Below are 19,393 nucleotides of genomic sequence, written 5' to 3'. Positions count from 1 at the left end.
CACCAGAAATACCACTAGTAACTGGACTCCCTGGGGGGCTCCCCGCGGGTGTGCTTGGGGGTTCCTGGATTATGTGTTAGCTTGGGAATGGAAGAGAACAATGCACACGCCTAGACACTTCTGCACATTTCACTTGTTTAGCACGGCATTGCTATGTTCCTGAGAGTCACGCAAGGCTTGGAGACGTTAGTAGCTTTCTTTGCCAAGTGATCACAATGATTTAATAATTGTGTATACTAAGGAAGAGGGGAGGGAATTCCTTCCTATGGAAAACCCTCCGCGTTGAAGTCCTGATTTCAGCTCATTGTAAAATATATCTTGGTGGGAGTTTCTGGATAGTACACAGGGGTTTACCAGCTAGCCCCCAGTGCTCAGCTTCTGAGCGATGAACTTGAGTTTGTGGCTGGGCTGGAGCAGAGGTGAGCTTCAGACTGCTGGTCTCCCACACACCGCAGCCATAATTCTGTTTTCATCATCATCATTCTTCTGCTCCAAGCCACCTGTGACTTCCCGTCACCAACTAGATGGCTTCACCTGGTTGGCCAGGCTCTCCCAGACCTGCCTGGCTCACCCCGGAGGTGTGGCTTCTCACTGTCTGATGTCTGAAGATGTGCTCCAGCCACGCTTTCCTCTCAGCGGGCCCCAAAGCTCTTTTCTTACCACGCTCATCACCGCCTCAAACGCTGTCCTAGTTCCATCTCTATTATTTCAAATCCTCTCAAGCCAAGCCCAGACACCATTTTGCCTCTCTGACCACCCCAGTCACCTGTCACTTTCCTTTCCGCCCCGGTAGGATAGCAACCCTGCAGACTTAACACATTCGTACCTGAGTTATGGCGTGGTGAGTTGGCTGGTTTTGTCTCACCTTCTGGATTGTGAACTCTTCCCACTGCCCTGGGGTCACCCTTCATCCGGAGAAGGGAAGAATGGAAAAGCTGCCGTCATAAAATATCTATAGAAGAAACATGTAGAGTTCTTTCTGTCACCCATTCATGCATGGAGAATCGCAGAGTATGGGGACATCAGAAATACCAGGATTTTTGAATTGATGTTCATATAAAATAGCAAGAGAACTTGTGATGAGGCATGTGGGCGTATACACAGAAGGGCCATACCCAGTTTATTTAGTGGTTGGATCTCAGGGTCTAATAACACATAGTAGGTGGTCCATTAAATGTTTGGTGAAGAAATGAATGCTTGAAGACATGAAGCTGTGGAAGCACAGTGGCAGGGCTGGTGGGAGGCAACACTGTAAGATACCACCTCCTCAAGTGGCCAAAGAGAAGTCAAGATGGTCCCATCACTTTGCAGACTCTTCGCACCAGAGTTGTCCTAGCTTCTCTGTTCAGAGGTCACATGTCATGTGGGAGTGATTTTCTCCATTGAAGACTATCCCGCACTTTCATTTTAATGTGGGATCCCTCGAGGGTAGGCGGCTGTATTAAACGTCAGGTGCCAGGATTTGGGGAATAATCTCGATCGTCTCATGGATATTTCTGGACTGGGATCAGTGGAGACATCACAGTAATGCTACAGAATTCCACACCTTTCCAGACAGAAACTCGCCCACCATTTTCTGCCTGGGTTCTTTTCTTAACACTCGGTCCCATGATTTCACAGGAATAGAATATGTGTAGATGGAAGAAATTGTTGAACTGATGGAGAAATCTTGCTCGGAAAAGAAAATGCATGTCCAAACTTCTGAGCCTCAACACCCAAGAGACTGTCCAGATCCGTGGGATTTTGAACCATGGTTGTTTGAATAAATTTGGGGCAGAATAGTACATAGGAGGTCTGAGGTTTCAGGACAATAGTAGTGAATGTTTCAATTCCCAACCCACGAAGTTTCTCTTGCCTTTTTCCAAATGTCTTTCCATTTGAGCAGGATACCTCCTTGGTTTGCAAAAGCTCTGTGTATTAGTCAGGGTTCTCCAGAGAAACAAAACCAGTAGGATGTCTGGTTGTCTGTCTGTCTACCCGTTCGTCCATCCATCCATCCATGCATTTATCTAGCTTTTAAGGTGGCAGTGTCCTATATATGACCCTTGGTGGTGTCCTTGGCAGAGGTACACTCCGTTGAAAAAGGAGTATAGAGGCCAAGGCCAAAATCCAAAACGGAGGCTAGTGAGAAGTGATGTTTTCTTACTCTTCTAAATTTCCATTGGCCTCCTTTGCCTCTTGCCCTGACCATGCCTGTCCCTCTTCGCTTTAAATGAATGAAAGGAAAGATGAATAAGATAGGTTATTATAGTGCAGGGAGAGCTGTCTGGGTTTCTTGGACCAGGTCAACCCTTAGCCACCGGTCACTTGTTTGGAACCTGTTTCTAAGAGCCAGAGGAAGGCTTCGCTGAAAACATCGTGTGCCAGCCACTTCCGTTAGCAGATATAACTCGCCCCATGACCCCTCTCTGCTTGAGCAGACCTGCTGTGCAAGGTGTAAGGACAGTTGCTTCACATCCCGAGGACTTGGCTGAATCCCTTCTGTAGTATCGGTCCATGGATGCTCAGTCACCCTCCTTCCCAGCCCTTTTCATTTCCCAGTTGCTGTGATGATAAGTCCAAGGCATGTTTATACATGGGGCTCACAAAATACATTTGCGTATTATTTGTGGATTATTCTTTATTACATTTGTGGATTATTCTTTATTAGCCAGCTTCACTAGAAGGCATTTAGTCTTTTTAAAACCAAAAGTCATCTTAAACCCGGTAATAAAGTTGATACATCCTGCACTTTGGCACTCATGCCTAACAAATATTGCACTAGCAAGTAGTGCTGGATGTACTGGTAAATTTGTCAAATGTTTATACAACTTGATATCACACACCAGAAACTAATGCAACAGTGGTCTCAGCGCTTGTTGTATTTCCCAAGTCTTTTTTTTTTTTTTTTTTTACTGTGTTACTGTTCTCATGGGATATGATTTAATCACTGGCAACTCGTATTAATAAGCAGGGTTAAAATAGACTAGCAGGTTCTTCCATATTTACATATAGATCTAGGCAAACAAAATTCCCTTAGACATGACTTATCTTCTAAGCTCTATTTGTGTGTTATCTTACTATCTGAACCTGAAAGAAGAAATTGCAAGGGAGGCCAGTGAAGCTGATGGTGGGAGGAGTCAGAGTGGTTTGAATTCCGATCTGGATTTACTAGCTGTGTGACTTCGGGCAACTTACTTAACCTCCCTGAGTCTGTTTCTTCATCTAAGGTCTGTTGACATCTGCCATATAGGTTTGTTATAAGAGCTCCGTGTGATAAGCTTTGTCAGTCACTTGGCTGACTTTATTCTTAATAAAAGCATCTCCTTTTTATTTGTATTATCTTTTGTTATTAATAATATTTTGTTAATAATTAGTTATTCATTGAACTGTAATTCTAGCTTCATGGTTTATTCGGAAGAAACTGGCCCATCATAAAATCTGTTAGTCCTTGTTGCTGATTTAGAGTTCATTGTATTTTTGTTTTTCTTTGCTGCCAAGTGAAATTCAGTCCAATGGTAAGGCCCACGGAGGCGCCTCTATTCCCAGGTTTTTCTAATTAATCCTCACTTCTGAGTAAGCAGCTCCTGAACCAAGCATGTAGTTCAGAGCTGGGATTGTCCTGGAGTTGCTGGGTGGGGTCCCCAAGCCCAGTTTTGATGGAAAGGATGGATATTCTGAGCTCTGGGCTGAAAGCAGGGATACTTCACCCAGGCCCGGCACTGCTGCCTCCTTTGGCTAAACCTGTGAACTCCTGCTCAGGGCTGGGTGCCTAACCAGGTGCAGGAGGGGAAGCCTAAAGGGAACGCCACTTGCACTGTGGGAACCTGGTGTGGGGTTTGAGACAAACACTCTTGGAGCATTTCCGTGACTTGAAAACATTAGAAAGTCATCTGTTGTCCAAAGAGACGGGATACAGTGCAGCTAGCCCCCTCGCTAGGACAGCGTGGAAAATCCCCGCGACTGGAGGAGAGGAGCTGATGGAGGAAGGATTGATTCTGAGATGTCACCGATGATAAGATGCATCCTCGGCTTAGTAGCTCCGCCGTGGAGGGGAGGGAATGAAAGGAACAGGACTACATTTCATGCAAATAGACTTGCAACATGCATTCTCACTTTATGATTTCAAGGGATGCATGCAAATGAGAAACTGGGGTTTGCCTCTTTGCCTTTCCCATTGCATTGCTTGGCTTGGTCCTGGCAGAGAGAAGGTGCTCAGGACACCTTCCAAGAGGCGACTGATGTGCAGCCGGCCCCTGAGAAATACTTGCTGACCAGTTGGTGTGGTGAGACAGGGCCAGGGTGACAGTGGGGTTCAAATGATGGCCGAGCCTTGGGGTGTTCTTAAAACCTGGTTTGAGGGTCAAGGGGGTAATAGTTCAGAGGGAGTGTGGTGTGTGTGGGTGTTGCATTAGAGAACGTGATGATGCCTGAGGAAAAGGGGCTAAAGACAATTCCAGGGTGTTGGAGGCTGAGGCCGTGGTGTTGGAGAAATTGAAGCAGAGAGAGAGGAGGCAGAGATGGGAGATAAGAGAAGGAAGGAGTGCCTTTGAGATGGGCCAAGGAGGGAAAGGAGATTGGAAAAAAGAGCCAGCCCTGGCTTGTGTTTCTCAGTGGTTAGAGTGTCAGCCCACGCACGGAAGGGTCTTGGGTTCGATTCCTAGTCAAGGGCACGTACTCCGTTGCAGGTTCCATCTCCAGCCTTGGTCAGGGTGCGTGTGTGGGAGGCAACCAATCGATATGTCTCTCCCTCACATTGATGTTTCGCTCTCTTTCTTTCTCCCCTCCCTCCCTCCCTCACCATCCCTTCCTTCCACTGTCTGAAAAAAGAGAGAAAGAAAGAAAGAAAGAAAGAAAGAAAGAAAGAAAGAAAGAAAGAAAGAAAGAAAGAAAGGCAATGGAAAAATACCCTTGGATGAGGATTTTTTTAAATGTTAAAAAAGAGCCAAATGCAAACTCAAAAATGTTTCTCCCAAAACCGAAACGCACTGGAAGAGTCGGAAATCGTACATCAGCGATTTCCCTGGACAAATTTTGGCTGAAACATTAAACAGAAACAATGATCCAACTCAAAACTCTGTGATACCTTTATATTGTTGACACAATGGGGCTTCCGGGGTTGAACTGAGAATATTTCGGTGACGTGTACCTGGCTCTGTTCATGTGGACAGAGTACAGCCCGCACCGAGCAGCCGCATCTTCCTCACCCCGGTCACGGCGGGTTCCTGGGGAGAGACTTCCCTCTGCTGCCCCTCTTCACCTTGGCGAGCCACCACCAGCACATTTAGAAGGCGCTACCTTTTCCGGGCCCTTGTCCCCTGCTCTCATGAAGGAACGACCCTTGTTCTTTTCCTGTTCTCTAGAATACAAAACAACGTGGATTTCAGTTTCATAAGCCCCGGGCAGATCTAAGAAATTAAAGTCCCTTTCTTTCTTTCTTTCTTTCTTTCTTTCTTTCTTTCTTTCTTTCTTTCTTTCAAATATATTTTATTGATTTTTTTACAGAGAGGAAGGGAGAGGGACAGAGAGTTAGAAACATCGATGAGAGAGAAACATCGATCTGCCGCCTCCTGCACACCCCCCACTGGGGATGTGCCCGCAGCCACGGTACATGCCCTTGACCGGAATCGAACCTGAGACCTTTCAGTCCGTAGGCCGACGCTCTATCCACTGAGCCAAACCGGTTAGGGCTGCAGTCCCTTTCTCTCTCTGAACACTGTTTGGTGTTAGCCGATGGATGACTTTTCTCATGCTTTGATAAGGCTCCGGGTCTATGCGAGCTGTTTCAGACCAGCGCCGTCCAAATTAATTTTAAGACGATGTTTTATTTAACTCATACACCCAACGCCCCATCATCTCAGTGTGTAATCAGTATGTTAAAACGGTTGAGGTGTTTTACGTTCTTTGAGATTCCATCTTTGCATGCACAGCAGCCACTTTCACGTGCTCAGTAGCCACCTGTGGCCAGTGGCCAAGGAGTTAGTACCATTGTAGACCATCAGTCACCAAGTGAGCCCCTCTCAGAGGCCAGGTCAATTTGAGGAGGGTCTTTATTTTTTTTTAAATGTTTTATTATTTTTTAAAATATATTTTTATTGATTTTAGAGAGGAAGGGAGAGGGGGGGAGAGAGAGAAACATCAATGATGAGAATCATTGATCAGCTGCCTCCTGCACGCCCCATCCTGGGGATCAAGCCTGCAACCCAGGCATGTGCCCTTGGCCAGAATCAAACCTGGGACCCTTCAGTCTGCAGGCTGATGCTCTATCCACTGAGCCAAACCAGCAAGGGCTTGAGGAGGGTCTTTAAAAGGCCCACCTGCCCACACAGCCCTATGAATTTCTTGCGGTTTTGCATGAATTCATTAAAAGCCTCAGAGTGGTCCTGGCCAGGTGGTTGGAGTACCCCACTTTCACTTCCCTATTGATAAAGACTTATTGGCAGGAGTGACTAAAACCCAGCTAATGTGAAAAGGGGAGTTTATGGGTGTATGTAGTTGTCAAGTGCGAAGCTAGCTTCAGGCATGGCTGGGTCTAGGGACTCTAGCAATGTGGGCTGTCTCTCTCTCTAGGTATTAGCTTGGCTCCCCTCTGATCACAGGCTTCCTTCTCAGACTGGAAAGGGAGGGCTGTACTGCAGCTCCAGTGTAATCCTCATGGCTTGCAATCCAAAGAGAAGAGAGGCCTCTTCCTCCCAAAGCCCAGAGAGCAAATCCTGGGGCAAATTGTGGCCTTGCTCGAACTCATCCCTGGGGCCTGAAGGATGGCCAGTCCTCAGCTCCATCCCCACCTCCCCTGGCTAAGGTGGGGTCAGCTAAACCTGAACCATATGGAATGGGTCTTCCCATTACCCAGAGAAAGGAGGAAGAATACTAAGTAGACCAATTGACTTCCATTCGTTATTGACTCTAACTCCTGCAAGGCCAATAAACGAACTGATTCCAAGATGATGGAGTTCACATCAAGGGATTTTTTTTTTTTTTTAGAAGAAGGGAGAGGGAGAGAGAGAGAAACATCAATGAGAGAGAATCATTGATCGGCTGCCTCCTGCACGCCCCCTACTGGGGATCGAGCCTGCAAACCCGGCTTGTGTCCTGATAGGGAATCTAACCATGGCCTCTTGGTTCATAGGTCGGCGCTCAACCACTGAGCCACGCTGGCCGGGCACACGTCAAGGGATTCTATACGGCTCTTGGCCTGGTTGTCAGTTTCCGTCCAGTAGAGACAAGAAGATCAGCAGAAGCAGGGTTAGTCCAGCTAAACAGCCACCGAGAACTGCCGCTTTCTTTCTTTTTTATTTTATTTTGTAAACAATTCCTTATTGTTGAGAGAACTGCCACTTTCTTAAAACTGCTCCTTGGTGTGGGGACTTCTGCTTCTCCACTCTTCCTAATATTAAGGGCCATTTTAGTTAGGCAGACCCTTCACCATCGCCCTACCCATCGCACCAGCTGTTTTGTCCTTCGGGTCTGGCATTCTCTCCGCACCTGTTCTGCATCCTGAGCCAGGAGCTGCAGCTTTGCCCTTGTTTGCCCCCCAGGCTGCCCTGGAGGGCTTGACTGTCCTGAAAGCCACCTGCAGGGCCTGGGTAAGTGAAGGTCTTTGCTCAATCCTTCCATTCCCCCGGTAGTCGTGCCCTGCTCCACATCTCCTCTGGGAGCCTTGGAATTCCCCCGTCCGGTTTCCAGTCCTGTCTTATTCCTGAGGCTGGCAGAACTTGGTCTCCCCTGCCCTCTGCCCGCTTGTCCTCTGCCCTCACCCTCGGCCTCAGTGACATTTTTTTTAAATATATATTTTATTGATTTTTTTACAGAGAGGAAGGGAGAGGGATAGAGCGTTAGAAACATCGATCAGCTGCCTCCTGCACACTCGCTACTGGGGATGTGCCTGCAACCAAGGTACATGCCCTTGACCAGAATCGAACCTGGGACCCTTGAGTCCGCAGGCCGACGCTCTATCCCAGTGATGGGCAACCTTTTGAGCTTGGTGTGTCAAACTTCACCAAAAAACTGAGCATAACTCGGGTAGTGTGTCACTTTGAGGAAAAAACTAACTCCAAGACTCTAGTCGCAAATGTTTCATCCTCAGGAGCAGCAAATGTTTCATCCTCGGCATGCGGCCACGTGTCATCAGAAATGGCTACGCGTGTCAGTGCTGACACGCGTGTCATAGGTTCGCCATCACTGCTCTATCCAGAGCCAAACCAGTTAGGGCGGCCTCGGTGACATTTGATCCCAAGCTTCTCAGGGTGCCTTTCCCCCCTTGGATCTCTCCCCGCACCTTGCTTTCATTAGATTGTTTTTGAATGCCTGTCTCTGGCCAGTCTGTTTTAATAAGCAATTTACTGATCTAAAGTAGACTCATGAACGGAGTAATGAGTCTAGACTTGGGCCAGAAGGGCCTGTGGATTCTGAGCAGCGTGAGCCTCCTTTGGCCCCAGCTCTGCCCTCTGTGAAATGGGGATGGTAGGAGGACAACGCCCGCCTCCGGAGATGAACTGAAATTGGATATGCAGAAGGCCCGACCCAGATTCCGGGGTCAAACTGTGCGCCGCGGCGTTCACGCTCTGTGTGTAAGCAAAGGAGACCCAGCTCGGTCTGCCTTAACCACAGATTGGGATGTCTTGGGCACAGGTGGCAAAGGGGAGGAGGGTGAAGCTAGTTGGAGTTGGGGCTGAAATGTTGTCCGGAGTCTCTGTCTTCCCTCTTCCCGGGGATGACGGCCACAACAGGCTGACATTCTAGCAGCTCAGAGACCCTGGGGAGGGAGACTTCCTGGGAGTTCCAGGAAGAGTCCCAGGGCTGATGCTCACTGGCTTGGCTCTGCTCACGAGGCCATCCCTACGCCAGTCGCTGTGGCTGGGGAATGAAGCACGGTGACAGGCTAGGTCCAAGGTCATGGGGCCGCCTATCTGGTCGGGAGTGGGACTCTGGTCCCACCCAAACCACAGATACATGTAGGGGAAAGGGTATTCCCGGAGAAAAATAAAAAAGGCAGGTGAATCATGGGGAAGGGGGCAAAGCAGCAGATACCCACTGCACACACTCATGGGTTATCCCTTCGGAGACCACCTTTTTAATAACATTGTACACTTTTTTAAATATATTTTTTTATTGATTTCAGAGAGGACGGGAGAGGGAGAGAGAGATAGAAACATCAGTGATGAGAGAAAATCATCGATCGGCTGCCTCCTTCACACCCCACACTGGGGACTGAGCCTGCATCCCAGGCATGTGCCCTTGACTGGAATCCAACCAGGGACCCTACAGTCCCCAGGCCGGCGCTCTATCCACTGAGCCAAACTGGCTAGGGCCGTACCGTTGTACTCTTTGCCCAAAGGAGCATTGCATGGGTCGGCTGTCAAGGCCGGTAGACTGTGGTGCTGTGGGCACAGGGGGTTAGATGGGCAGAGGGTGGAAAAGAAGTAAGAGGACCTGGTAGCTACACCATCCTATGAAGTAGTAGATCCTGGTATTAACCATTTTACAAATGAGGAAACTAAGGCACAGAGAAGTTGACGAAGCTCCCCAAAGCCACACAGCCAGTATGTGGTGAAAGGCAAGAGTGAACCAAGCTTTGGAACTAAGATTCAGGCAGTTTGATCTGGAACCTGGGACAGGTGGGGAGGGCATTGCCCCCTGGACCAGGAACCCAGGGGCCTCAGGACAAGAGATGTGTGACCCCCACTGCCAGGGACCCTCCAGCAGTTCAGGGAAGTGTGACTCCAAGGGCAAGACACCAGGTTCCAGCAGCTGCCAGGATCCAGGCCAGACAGACAAAGAGGCCTGGGAGGCTGGGAGACCTTTGTTCTCCAGCCCAGCATCCCCCGAGCCCCGAGGAAGGGCTCTGAATCAGGCTGAGGGTCAGCCTCCTGACAGCTGGCTCCAAAGCCAAGGTGATGGTGGCTTTGGATTGCTGGGGCTGACCCTCCGGGGGCCAGAGGCCTCCACAGGATGAAAAAGCCCCCACCAGCCCATCAGTGCAAGGGTGCTTCATTATCTTTGCCAAATGTTGGAAAGAAACGAGAGATCTGCACGGTACGGTAATTTTTGTTCTTTCTGTACATCCTGAATCGGTGTCCTGCTTCTCTAATGCAAATGGCAAGGGACACACCTACATTTGCAGCCAAAACGGAGAGCGTAGCAGCCGCCGCACCAGTGTCTCTTCTCGGTGTAAGAGCTCACGCCTCCTCTGTTGAGGTGTAACGAAGGGATGAAGCCTTTTCCGGAACCCCCCCAACGAGAGCTAACCACTGTGATGTCCCCAGCCTCGCTTTTCTTTTCTATCTCCCACAGTATTTCCCAAACTCCCAAAGTGAACTTGAGTGACCCCTGACAGCCTCCTGTTCAGAGACTATGAATGGTCCGTGCCCACGGTGTGACTCGCCACGCAGGGAGCCACTGGGCTGAACTTCGGCGCTTCCCACCCGCGTCACTGGCCTCCCCCTGAGTCTCAATGAAGCCACTCTTCCGGCAGATTTCACTTAAGGAATGTCCTCCCTGGGCCCGGGAACAAAGGCCTCCTGGGCCCCACAGCCTCTCTGTCTGGCCTGGACCTTGGTGACGGCTAGAAGCTGGGGTGTCTTGCCCCTGCTGGGGTGCCTTGGGGATTGAACCTCTCTGGCTCTGGGTTCCAGGCCCAGAGAGGAGCAGCGGCCTCCAGGCCCTTCCCACCTGCATCCTTGAGAAGATTCCACCAGAGCATCATCCAGGTGGGACATGCCTCCATGCTCCCAGCCCCATCCGCTGCCAAGAACTCCTCGTCCTAGAGATGTCAACGGGCCCCCATAGGGACTGGGATTGTGACCAGGGACTGGTGAGCCCTTTGCCCAGGCCTGCTGGAGAGAGCAGCCGAGACCCTTTTAGTAGGGGGTTTTTCATTAGGAGGAGGAGGAAGAGGAGGAGGAGGAGGAGGAGGAAGAGTGTGTGTGTGTGTGTGTGTGTGTGTGTGTGTGTGTGTGTCTAAGCCTTATGTACAGCAGAGAATTTCCACAGTGCGGGGAAGCAAATCAGAAGAGCTTTCCATTTCATTGCAGACAGAGGATTTGCATTCATGGGTCAAACAGAAATCAGTAAAATGGGAGAATTTCCAAAAGATAGCCCACGTGCTGTAGGGCTGAATGGACAGGTGGTGCATCGGAGCAGGCCCAGGCCGAGTGCAGGCGGCCCTGGGCAGGCCTCGGCCCCTCTGCCGCACTGCGCTTGGTTTGAGTCTTCGGCTGTTCCTGGGTGAGTTTCCGGGGGGCCCTTCTGAAGTAGCTCTGGTTCCAGCTGGCTCCGGAGCTGGGGTGGTTGGAATTCTGCTCTTGGGGAGGTTTGTTCCATCGGAGAGGTCAGCACCGAGCAACTCGAATTGTTTTTCCGGTAGGGCGAGCAGCAGCAAGGCGCCTGTCCCATCTCCGCCCGCCCAGCCAATCTGGGAATGCAGAGGGCGGCCTCCTGTCGGGGAAGGTCTAAGTGCCGAGACTCCGGGATGGGTGAGAAAAAGCAGAGCTGGCAGGAATGGTGACAGGCTGACCCCCAGGTCAGGCTCGGCAGGGAGCGGTGCAGTCGCAGTGCTGGTAAATGAAGCAGAGCCCTCTCCCCCTCGCCTTTTCGTGGAGTTGGAGATAAAGAAAAACTCCTGGAGCGTTTATCCGGAAGAAAGTTATTTACATTTCTGACAGGCAGGCTCGGGGACAGATGCAGGGGCGGCCTGCGAACCTTCTGGGTGCCGGTTGTCAGTGATGAGAGCTCCCCCTGGTTCAGGGAGGACCGGGACCTGAGTTCAGGGATGTGTGGACATACAGACATCGTGGTCCTTGCCGTCTACATCCTTACTGTCCAGAAGGGAAAGGACGTTGGGGGGTGGGGGGGGGGACATATACTCACGTGCATCTGACTTTATTTTAGACAGGCGTGAACCTAGGCAGTTGTACATGGAAAACCAGAATTGGGTCTGAAAGCACTACAGAAATTTGTTTTTTAAGGAATCTTACAAGTTTTATCAAGTAAGAGGACTGTTGATGAAGCAACAATCGCACCTTTGTTGGTCTCAGTGGTTCATAATTGGACTGCACGTTAGGATCACCTGGAAGCTCTGAACACTCTGAGGCCCAGACCACGCCCAGAACAATGACCCAGCGTGTCGGGAGTGCACCGAGGCAGGGGGAGTTATTTGAGCTCCCTGTTGATTCCGGGGTGCAGCCGCCGTGGAGAGGCACCGCTTTCCCTTTGTTTGCGTGACCTGACTGGTCACCCACGAAGTGTCTGACGCAGGCATGCCCTCTGAGTCAGCAGTGGGTCCGCTCAAGAGCGTGACCCACCGTGCCAGGGCCCGGGAACCTGCTCTGCAGAAGCACCTGGCGGAGGAAGTCTGTGGATGTGTGGAGACACGTAGGCTTCCTACAGCCACACGATGGAATACGATAGAGCCGTTAAAAGGAAACGTGTAAAAATAAATTTTATTGATTTCAGAGAGGAAGGGAAAGGGGAGAGAGAGAGAGAAACATCGATGATGAGAGAGAATCATTAACGGGCTGTCTCTTGCACGCCCCACACTGGGGATCGAGCCTGCAACCCAGGCATGTGCCCTGACTGGGAATCAAACCGTGGTCTCCTGGTTTATAATTCGATGCTCAACCACTGAGACTCGCCGGCCGGGCTAAAGGAAACGTCTTATACATGCAGCAACGTGGGTAAATCTCAAAGGCCTTGTGTTAAGTAAAAGGAGTCAGACTCCAAAGGGCATGCAGCTTGCCAGGGCCTGGCAGTCTGGAAGGGGTCACCTGGAAAGGGCACAGAGGAGCTTTGGGGGTGATAGAAATGTTCAGTGTCTTGATTGTGGTGGTAGTTATCACATGTGTGTTTGCCGAAACACTAGATAGAACTGTACAGTGTAAACCGAGGATGTTGCTGTAAAGAAATTATCCCTCTACTAAACATTTTTGTTTCAAAAAACACACACCTCACTTCCTAATTAATGATGAATGGATAAGTAGAATGTGGTATACCCATACAATGGAACATTATGCAGCCATAAGCAGGAACAAAGTACCTAGTACATGCTGCAACACAGATGAACCTCAATAACATGCTACGTGAAAGAAGCCAGTCACAAAAAGGCCGTATTGTGTGATTCCATGTACATGGAGTATCCACAACTGGCAAATCCATCGTGAAGAAAGCAGACTGTGGTTGCCACAAATCCGGGGGAAGAGGGAATGGGGAGCAACTGTCTGTTTCGGGTGATAAACACGTTCTGGAACTAAACAGCAGTGACAGTGGTTGCATAACAATGCAAATATACTCGATGGCACTGACCTGGAAACGTGAGCGTGGTTAAGTGGTAAATTCGGTGCTATGTGAGTGTGAACGACCATAACAGAAAGAGGTAGAAGAGACCCCCTTCCTATGAACACGCCAAGCACATGCAGGCACGTGGTAAAGGCTGGCTCCGGGTTTGGAGTCGCTGTGATCAGGAGGAATCTGCGTGGCAGGCTCCGCCCTCCATGCTTTTGCTCCTCACGGGAGCTTTCACCAGGTTCCTAACTGCGGTTGGTCCCCAGCGGTCGGGTTCATAGGGATCATCCGCCCAGACGGTTGAACTTGGGGGCTGTTGGGGTGAAGAGAGGGTTGTGTGTCTTTATGCATAGCGCCTAGATCGGCTTCATTTCCTGGAAGGAGAGTCAGGCTCAGCCGTGGGTCTTCAGCAAAGGCAGGCGAGGACATGAAAATGTGTGCAGAAAACGCAGCAGGGGAGCTGCAGAGGGCTTGTTGGGATCCCAGGGACCCAGAAGCAAGACAGCCTCAAGACGAGGAAAGCCGGGGGCGGAGGTCAGCTGCAGGCAGAGCTCGGCCGGGGCCAAGGGCAGGGAATGAGCAGTTGAACCTCCCGGCCCTGCGTGGGCCTTGGAAGCCCGGAACAACCATCTTATTGACGATTTGTGAGACCCGGAGCAGACAGCTCTGAACTTGAACAGAGCCGGGATGCAAAGCCCGCACAAGGGCCTCCAGTGTCCAGCGTGAACAACACCCTTATTTTCCCCCTCCCTCCGCTGGAAGATGAGGAAGAGCCCAGAACGAGAAGGGTGGGGGTGGGGAGCGGGCTGAGCATTCCGCAGCCTCAATGAAACAGCCACATTCCTCGGAGGGATTGCCCGCCCCTCAGCTCCGAGGGTGGAAAAATGTCAACGGGTTGGTGCCCGCTGGGGCCTCGCTTTTGTTGATTGTTGTTTCCAAGAGCCTGTCGCTGGGCCCCAGGGGGTGTGATGGCAGCAGGATCGCGGGCCCCTGTCGTGCTCAGCACCTTGTCACAGGCCCAAACCTACCGTGGCCGACCCTTGACCAGAGGGCTGCTGCCTGGCCTGAGACACAGAGACACAGACATGACCGTGGACAGCTGGCTTTGACAGGGAGGAATCCACGGAGGCAAAGATGGCAAGAGAGCTGAGTGTCCCCTGGTCCCGGGTGACGCTGTGCAGAAGGGACCTGGGTGCAGAGCCAGAGAGGAGGGAAATGACACCCTGGGCTTGGGGACTCTGTCTCCTGGTCCTGAGTTTCTGTAATGCTGTTGCTTACCGTTCACCTAGCACCGCCGCTTTAGAGGAAAAGGAGGGTGCCTGCTCCCCCCGCCTACCTGCCTGGCGCCTCCGTTCCCCGATGGCGGGGGACCGCAGCTGCGAGGCCATGGCTGTGTCCCCAGCCTGTGTGTCTGATGGTGTTCGGCGTCTCTCCGTCACCCAGGGGCGTCTTCTCTCACAGTCCCTCCGTCTGGTGGAATAATCACCAGGTCCCATGGCTCTGCCCGTCCTATCTCGAGTCCGGCCCCTCCGCCACCTCCCCTGCCTCGTGGACTGTGGTGGAACGGGGGACCCCGACGCCGTGACCCAGACAGACCTTCAACAGGTGGCAGGCAGCACGTGCCTTGGACCTGAGCGTACTTGCACGTGAGCCCCGGTGCCGCTCCTAACTGCGGATGTGACCGAGCTAGGTCACAGGTCAGCCTCGGGAGCCCGTCGCCACAATGTGCACGCGCAGTGGTTGGTGGAATGGGAGGGGGTGGGGGCGCAGGGTCGTACACGGCCTCGCCGTTTCCAGCTGCACTGGTGCGGTCATCTCGCTGGCCTCCCTGCCTCCGCTCCTGGCTCCCTGGTCCCCTCCCCCTGTCCTCCCTATTCGCAGAGTTAGTCTGTCCCTCGCCCGCCTGAAGGGCCGTGTTCCCCGGCCTTCCCCCACGGCATTGCCCAGCAGGCCCTGCAGCACTCGATCCTCACCCGCTAGCAGAACAGATCCAGCCCCTGTGCTCTGTATTTGTGGCCTCAGAGACCACCTTCTCCCCTTGGAGGCCCGCCCCCACCCTGCCCCATGCTCCTTGGGCCCCGAGACACAGAGCCGTGTGTGGTTTCCCAAACGCTCTTCTGAGCACCTCGCCCTCTTTTCCTGCAGCGCCTCTGCCTCTTGCTGGTGAGCTCCTCCTCACGCCTCCATGGCCAGCTTAGGAACCCCTGTCCCCGGTAACCCCCCCGTGTGTCTCTCCTCCCGTGGTACATTCCTGATCCTTGGGACATCCCTGAGTTGCTTCTGTTCTCTCCCTGCTTGTTCACTGCCCTCTCTCCAGAGAGGGGGCCCCCTGGAAGGCCTGGGCACCCCATCTGGGTCACATCTGTCTCCCCAGGGCACAGCTCGCTTCCCTTTGCCTTCGTCCACATTTGCTGATGTGAAGATAAACAAAGGCTGTTTTCCAGGAATCGGGCAGCTTTGGGGAATAGTTGAGGATGTGGAAGAGAAGAGACACTTTCCGTTTGGGCGCCCTTTTTTTTTTTTTTTTCTTTTCAACAGCAGAACAGCTTCAAGAAGTTCAGGGGGTCAGGAAAAATGCAGCCGAGACCCCAGCGGCTTTGCCAGGCCCTTTCACTTTTTCTTCTCCACTGTAGTTGAGTTCAAGGCTCAGGGTCAGAGTCCTCACATTCATCCTTTGTTTGTCCTGGTTTGACTTCTTTAAGCTCAACAGGAAACACATGAATAGCTGTGCAAAACCAAACCAAAAAATAACCCAAGGCCTGACCCTACCGCCGCCTCTTCCCAGAAGCCTTCCAGGCTGAGGGCCGTGGTCTTGTCTGATCTCCGATCACACTTGAAGCTGGTGTCCCCCACTTGACTCTCGACTTTTTGGTGGTGTGCCTTGGTCTGTACATTTCTCCACGGCTGCTGGTCTTGTCCTGCTACTGAGTTTGCAAAAGGCCGGGACCACGCTCCCCTGGCTCTGCTTTTTTAATTTCCCAGTAAGTTTAGGCCGAGGGCCCAGCCACGTGCCGGGCACGCTGTGGGGTCTCACCTGATTTTACTCATTAGTGGACTCGGGAAGCTCTGCTGGTACCTTTTCTGCCATGGGCCCTGCGGGCCTTCTCTGGACTACTCGGTTCATGTCTGCAAAATGGACTGATGCTTACTACCTCTTAGAGTTGTCAGCTAGCAGGTACCTATAAATTCATTCATTCATTCATTCATTCATTCATTCCACACGTACAGCAGTGTGGTGGCAAAGATGCAAGACAAATGTGGTCCCAACTCCACTGAGCTAACAGACCAGACTCGGGTGGGGAAGAAAAATACAATTTAAAAATGAGCAAAGTAAAGAAAACTGTTATTTTATTCATTGTTCATTTTCCTCACTTTAAACTTTTACTTAAAATCGTTTATGTTCATATTGTTAACAAGTTGTGATTAGGGCTATGAAGGCAAGAGGTAGCTGCTAAGTTAAAAAAATAAAAATTCAAAAACAAAAGACAACAAGAAATACCTACTTTGGACGGGGTGGTCCGGGAGGGCTTCTTTGAAGAGGTGACTTTCTTCCCCTCCTCTCCTTCCCTTCGGAGGCACATCCAGCAGGAAATGCTACATTGCAAGATCCTGGTGTTTTGTTTTGTTTTCTGAAGGGGAGCTTAGAGATGACTGCTGGCGGTGGAAAAAAAATAACTGACGATGCTGCTGTCATGGGGAGCAGGGTCCTCAGCTGTGGTCCCCGGGACCGGGTTTAGACCTGTGGTTCTCCGCTGGCTGCAACATTGCAGTTATGTGTGGAGGTTGAAGAACTGCTGACCCCTGAGTTCCACTCCCAGAGATTCTGCTCATCAATCTGGGGTGGGCTTGGGCCTCTGGATTTTTTAAAAAATATATTTTTATTGATTTCAGAGAGGGGGAGAGAGAGAAAAAAAATCAAAGATGAGCGAGAATCATTGATCGGCTGCTTTCTGCACGCCCCACACTGGGGATCGAGCCTACAACCTGGGCCTGTGCCCTGACCAGGAATCGAACCGTGACCTCCTGGTTCATAGGTCGACGCTCAACCACTGAGCCACGCCGGCGGGGGGGACATCCGGATTTGTAAAAGCTCTCCAGGTCATTCCAGTGGTTGGAAAGCACTTGTAGGCCCTCAAGGAGCTGGCGTCCATTAATGAGCATGTTCTGGAGAGCCAGGCAGGCAGGGAGAGCCAAGATGATGAACCCGTCAGCAAATGCAAAAGAGGATGAACCCGTCAACAAATGCAATGCCTTGTTCTTTTTTTAAAATACATTTTTTTATTGATTTCAGAGAGAAAGAGGGAGAGAGAGAAGCATCAGTGATGAATGAGTGAGAATCATTGATGGGCTGCCTCCTGCACTCCCCCTACCGGGGATCGAGCCCACACCCAGGCATGTGCCCTGGCTGGGAATTGAACCATGACCTCCTGGTTCATAGGTCGAAGCTCAACCACTGAGCCCCACCGGACAGGCCGCCCTGTTCTTAGTGGAGATTTAGGTTGCTACTAATAATGACGACAACAACATTGGTGAATGCCCTGCTCCTGGACTGTCGCCCTCTGTACTAGCACTTCTGCAAGGTGCTTCCAGCTGCGAGATGACGAGTGCTTCGATGGCGGTGGTCCTTGAGGGAGACGTACTGATAACGGGATCCGCGGGACCAGGGCCCTCCCTGGGGGCGATGCTGGACTTGGTGATGACTGAGGTGGCCCAGTCACTGAAGAAACTCAGGGGAAGGTTTTATTTGCTCAAGCGTGGCGTTGGATGGGTCATCCATATTTCTGCAAGGACAGCGTGACCACTGTGTCATCTCCTTGGAGTGATTCTGTGTTTCCCCATCCTTGGGGAAAGAACGAACAACTGGTCAACCATAGCACTTTCTTTTTCTTTTAGGTCAGTGGGAAATAATTTTAATTAAAGAATTGTACATTTTTCTTCCCACATGTCTTGCTTTGTATTAGGAAATGACGTTGTGATCCATTTCACTACAATATTACAAAATATTTACAAGAAAATATTAAAAATAAACACAAAAGGCAAGATGGGGTAAAATAGACTGTTCCTCCCCCCCCCCCCAAAAAAAAATCTCTACTCCAGAGCCCACAGCACACAAGAGAATCAAAAACAAATATGCCCCAGATCACAAGTTGCAAAGGATTGGAGAGGGGAAGAAATGGGGATGGAAGTGGTGGTATGAAAGGGAATGGACGTTTGCAGCAGAACTGCTTCAGTAGCCAACCTAGCCTGAGAGAAGTACCCTCTCTTGTAGGCAGTGAATTCCAAACAAGGCTAAACTTTAAAAATATTCCTTCAACTGGAATTAGAAAATACCCTGACAATAAAAGTAGCTCTTTTGCCTAACATAGCACCTCTTTTGATGGTTGTGGGTTTGATCTGTGTTCCAATTCTCCAGATGCTGAGCTATTTTAATTGGCCTTTATCAAGGAAGAAAATTCTGTCTCCAAATTCTCACGGCCTTAGGGGCTTGCTTGGGCCATCTCGGCCACCGTCACACCAGCAAATGGTAGACCTGTATCGTTGGCTGAGGGCCTATTTTCCTTTCCCCAAGACCCTGGCACTGGGCATCCCATGTGCTGCCAGGCCTTACCCCACACCCCTCCCCTCGGGACCAGAGAGTTCATGGTGAGATGCTACAGGGCCCGGGGGTGGTGGTGTATGTCAGAGCTAGGCCTTTAAGAAGGCTGCCACTGTAAAGGCTTCTTCTCTTCTCTTCTCTGCTCTAGCCCTGGAGCAGCTGCTGACGGAGCTGGAGGACTTCCTCAAGATCCTGGACCAGGAGAGCCTGAGCAGCACGGCCGTGGAGAGGAAGAGTGGTCTGGCCGAGCGCCTCCGCCTGTACATCAAAAGCAGCAGTAAGTGAGGCCCGGGCCTGGGAGAGGCCCCCTGGGAAGGGACCGATGGTGGTTGTATTGACGAGGGCTACTGTAGTGAAGTTTCACAGGCTGGGTGGCTTACACCGCAGACATGTATTTCCTTACAGTCCTGGAGACCAGCACCCCGAGATCGACGTGTCTCCAGATTTGGTTCCTTAGGAGGCCTCGCTCCTTGGCTTGTGGATGGCTATCTACTCCCTGGGTCTTTATACCGTCTTCCCTCTGTGCTGGTCTGTGTCCAA

At 51.2% G+C, this 19,393-nt stretch overlaps 1 protein-coding gene across 1 annotated transcript in view; it reads left to right on the top strand.

Annotated features, from left to right (window-relative positions):
* Nucleotides 1-19,393, top strand: part of AFAP1L2 (actin filament associated protein 1 like 2) — an 84,313-nt gene that overhangs the window by 31,559 nt on the left and 33,361 nt on the right. The window contains exon 2 of the mRNA XM_054729137.1: nucleotides 19,002-19,130. Coding sequence (XP_054585112.1) covers nucleotides 19,002-19,130 — 129 coding nt within the window. The remainder of the gene's footprint in view (nucleotides 1-19,001; nucleotides 19,131-19,393) is intronic.

Source organism: Eptesicus fuscus, chromosome 17 (genome assembly GCF_027574615.1).
Source record: "Eptesicus fuscus isolate TK198812 chromosome 17, DD_ASM_mEF_20220401, whole genome shotgun sequence".
Classification (NCBI taxonomy): Eukaryota; Metazoa; Chordata; class Mammalia; order Chiroptera; family Vespertilionidae; genus Eptesicus; species Eptesicus fuscus.
This window is presented reverse-complemented; position numbering and strand designations above follow the sequence as displayed.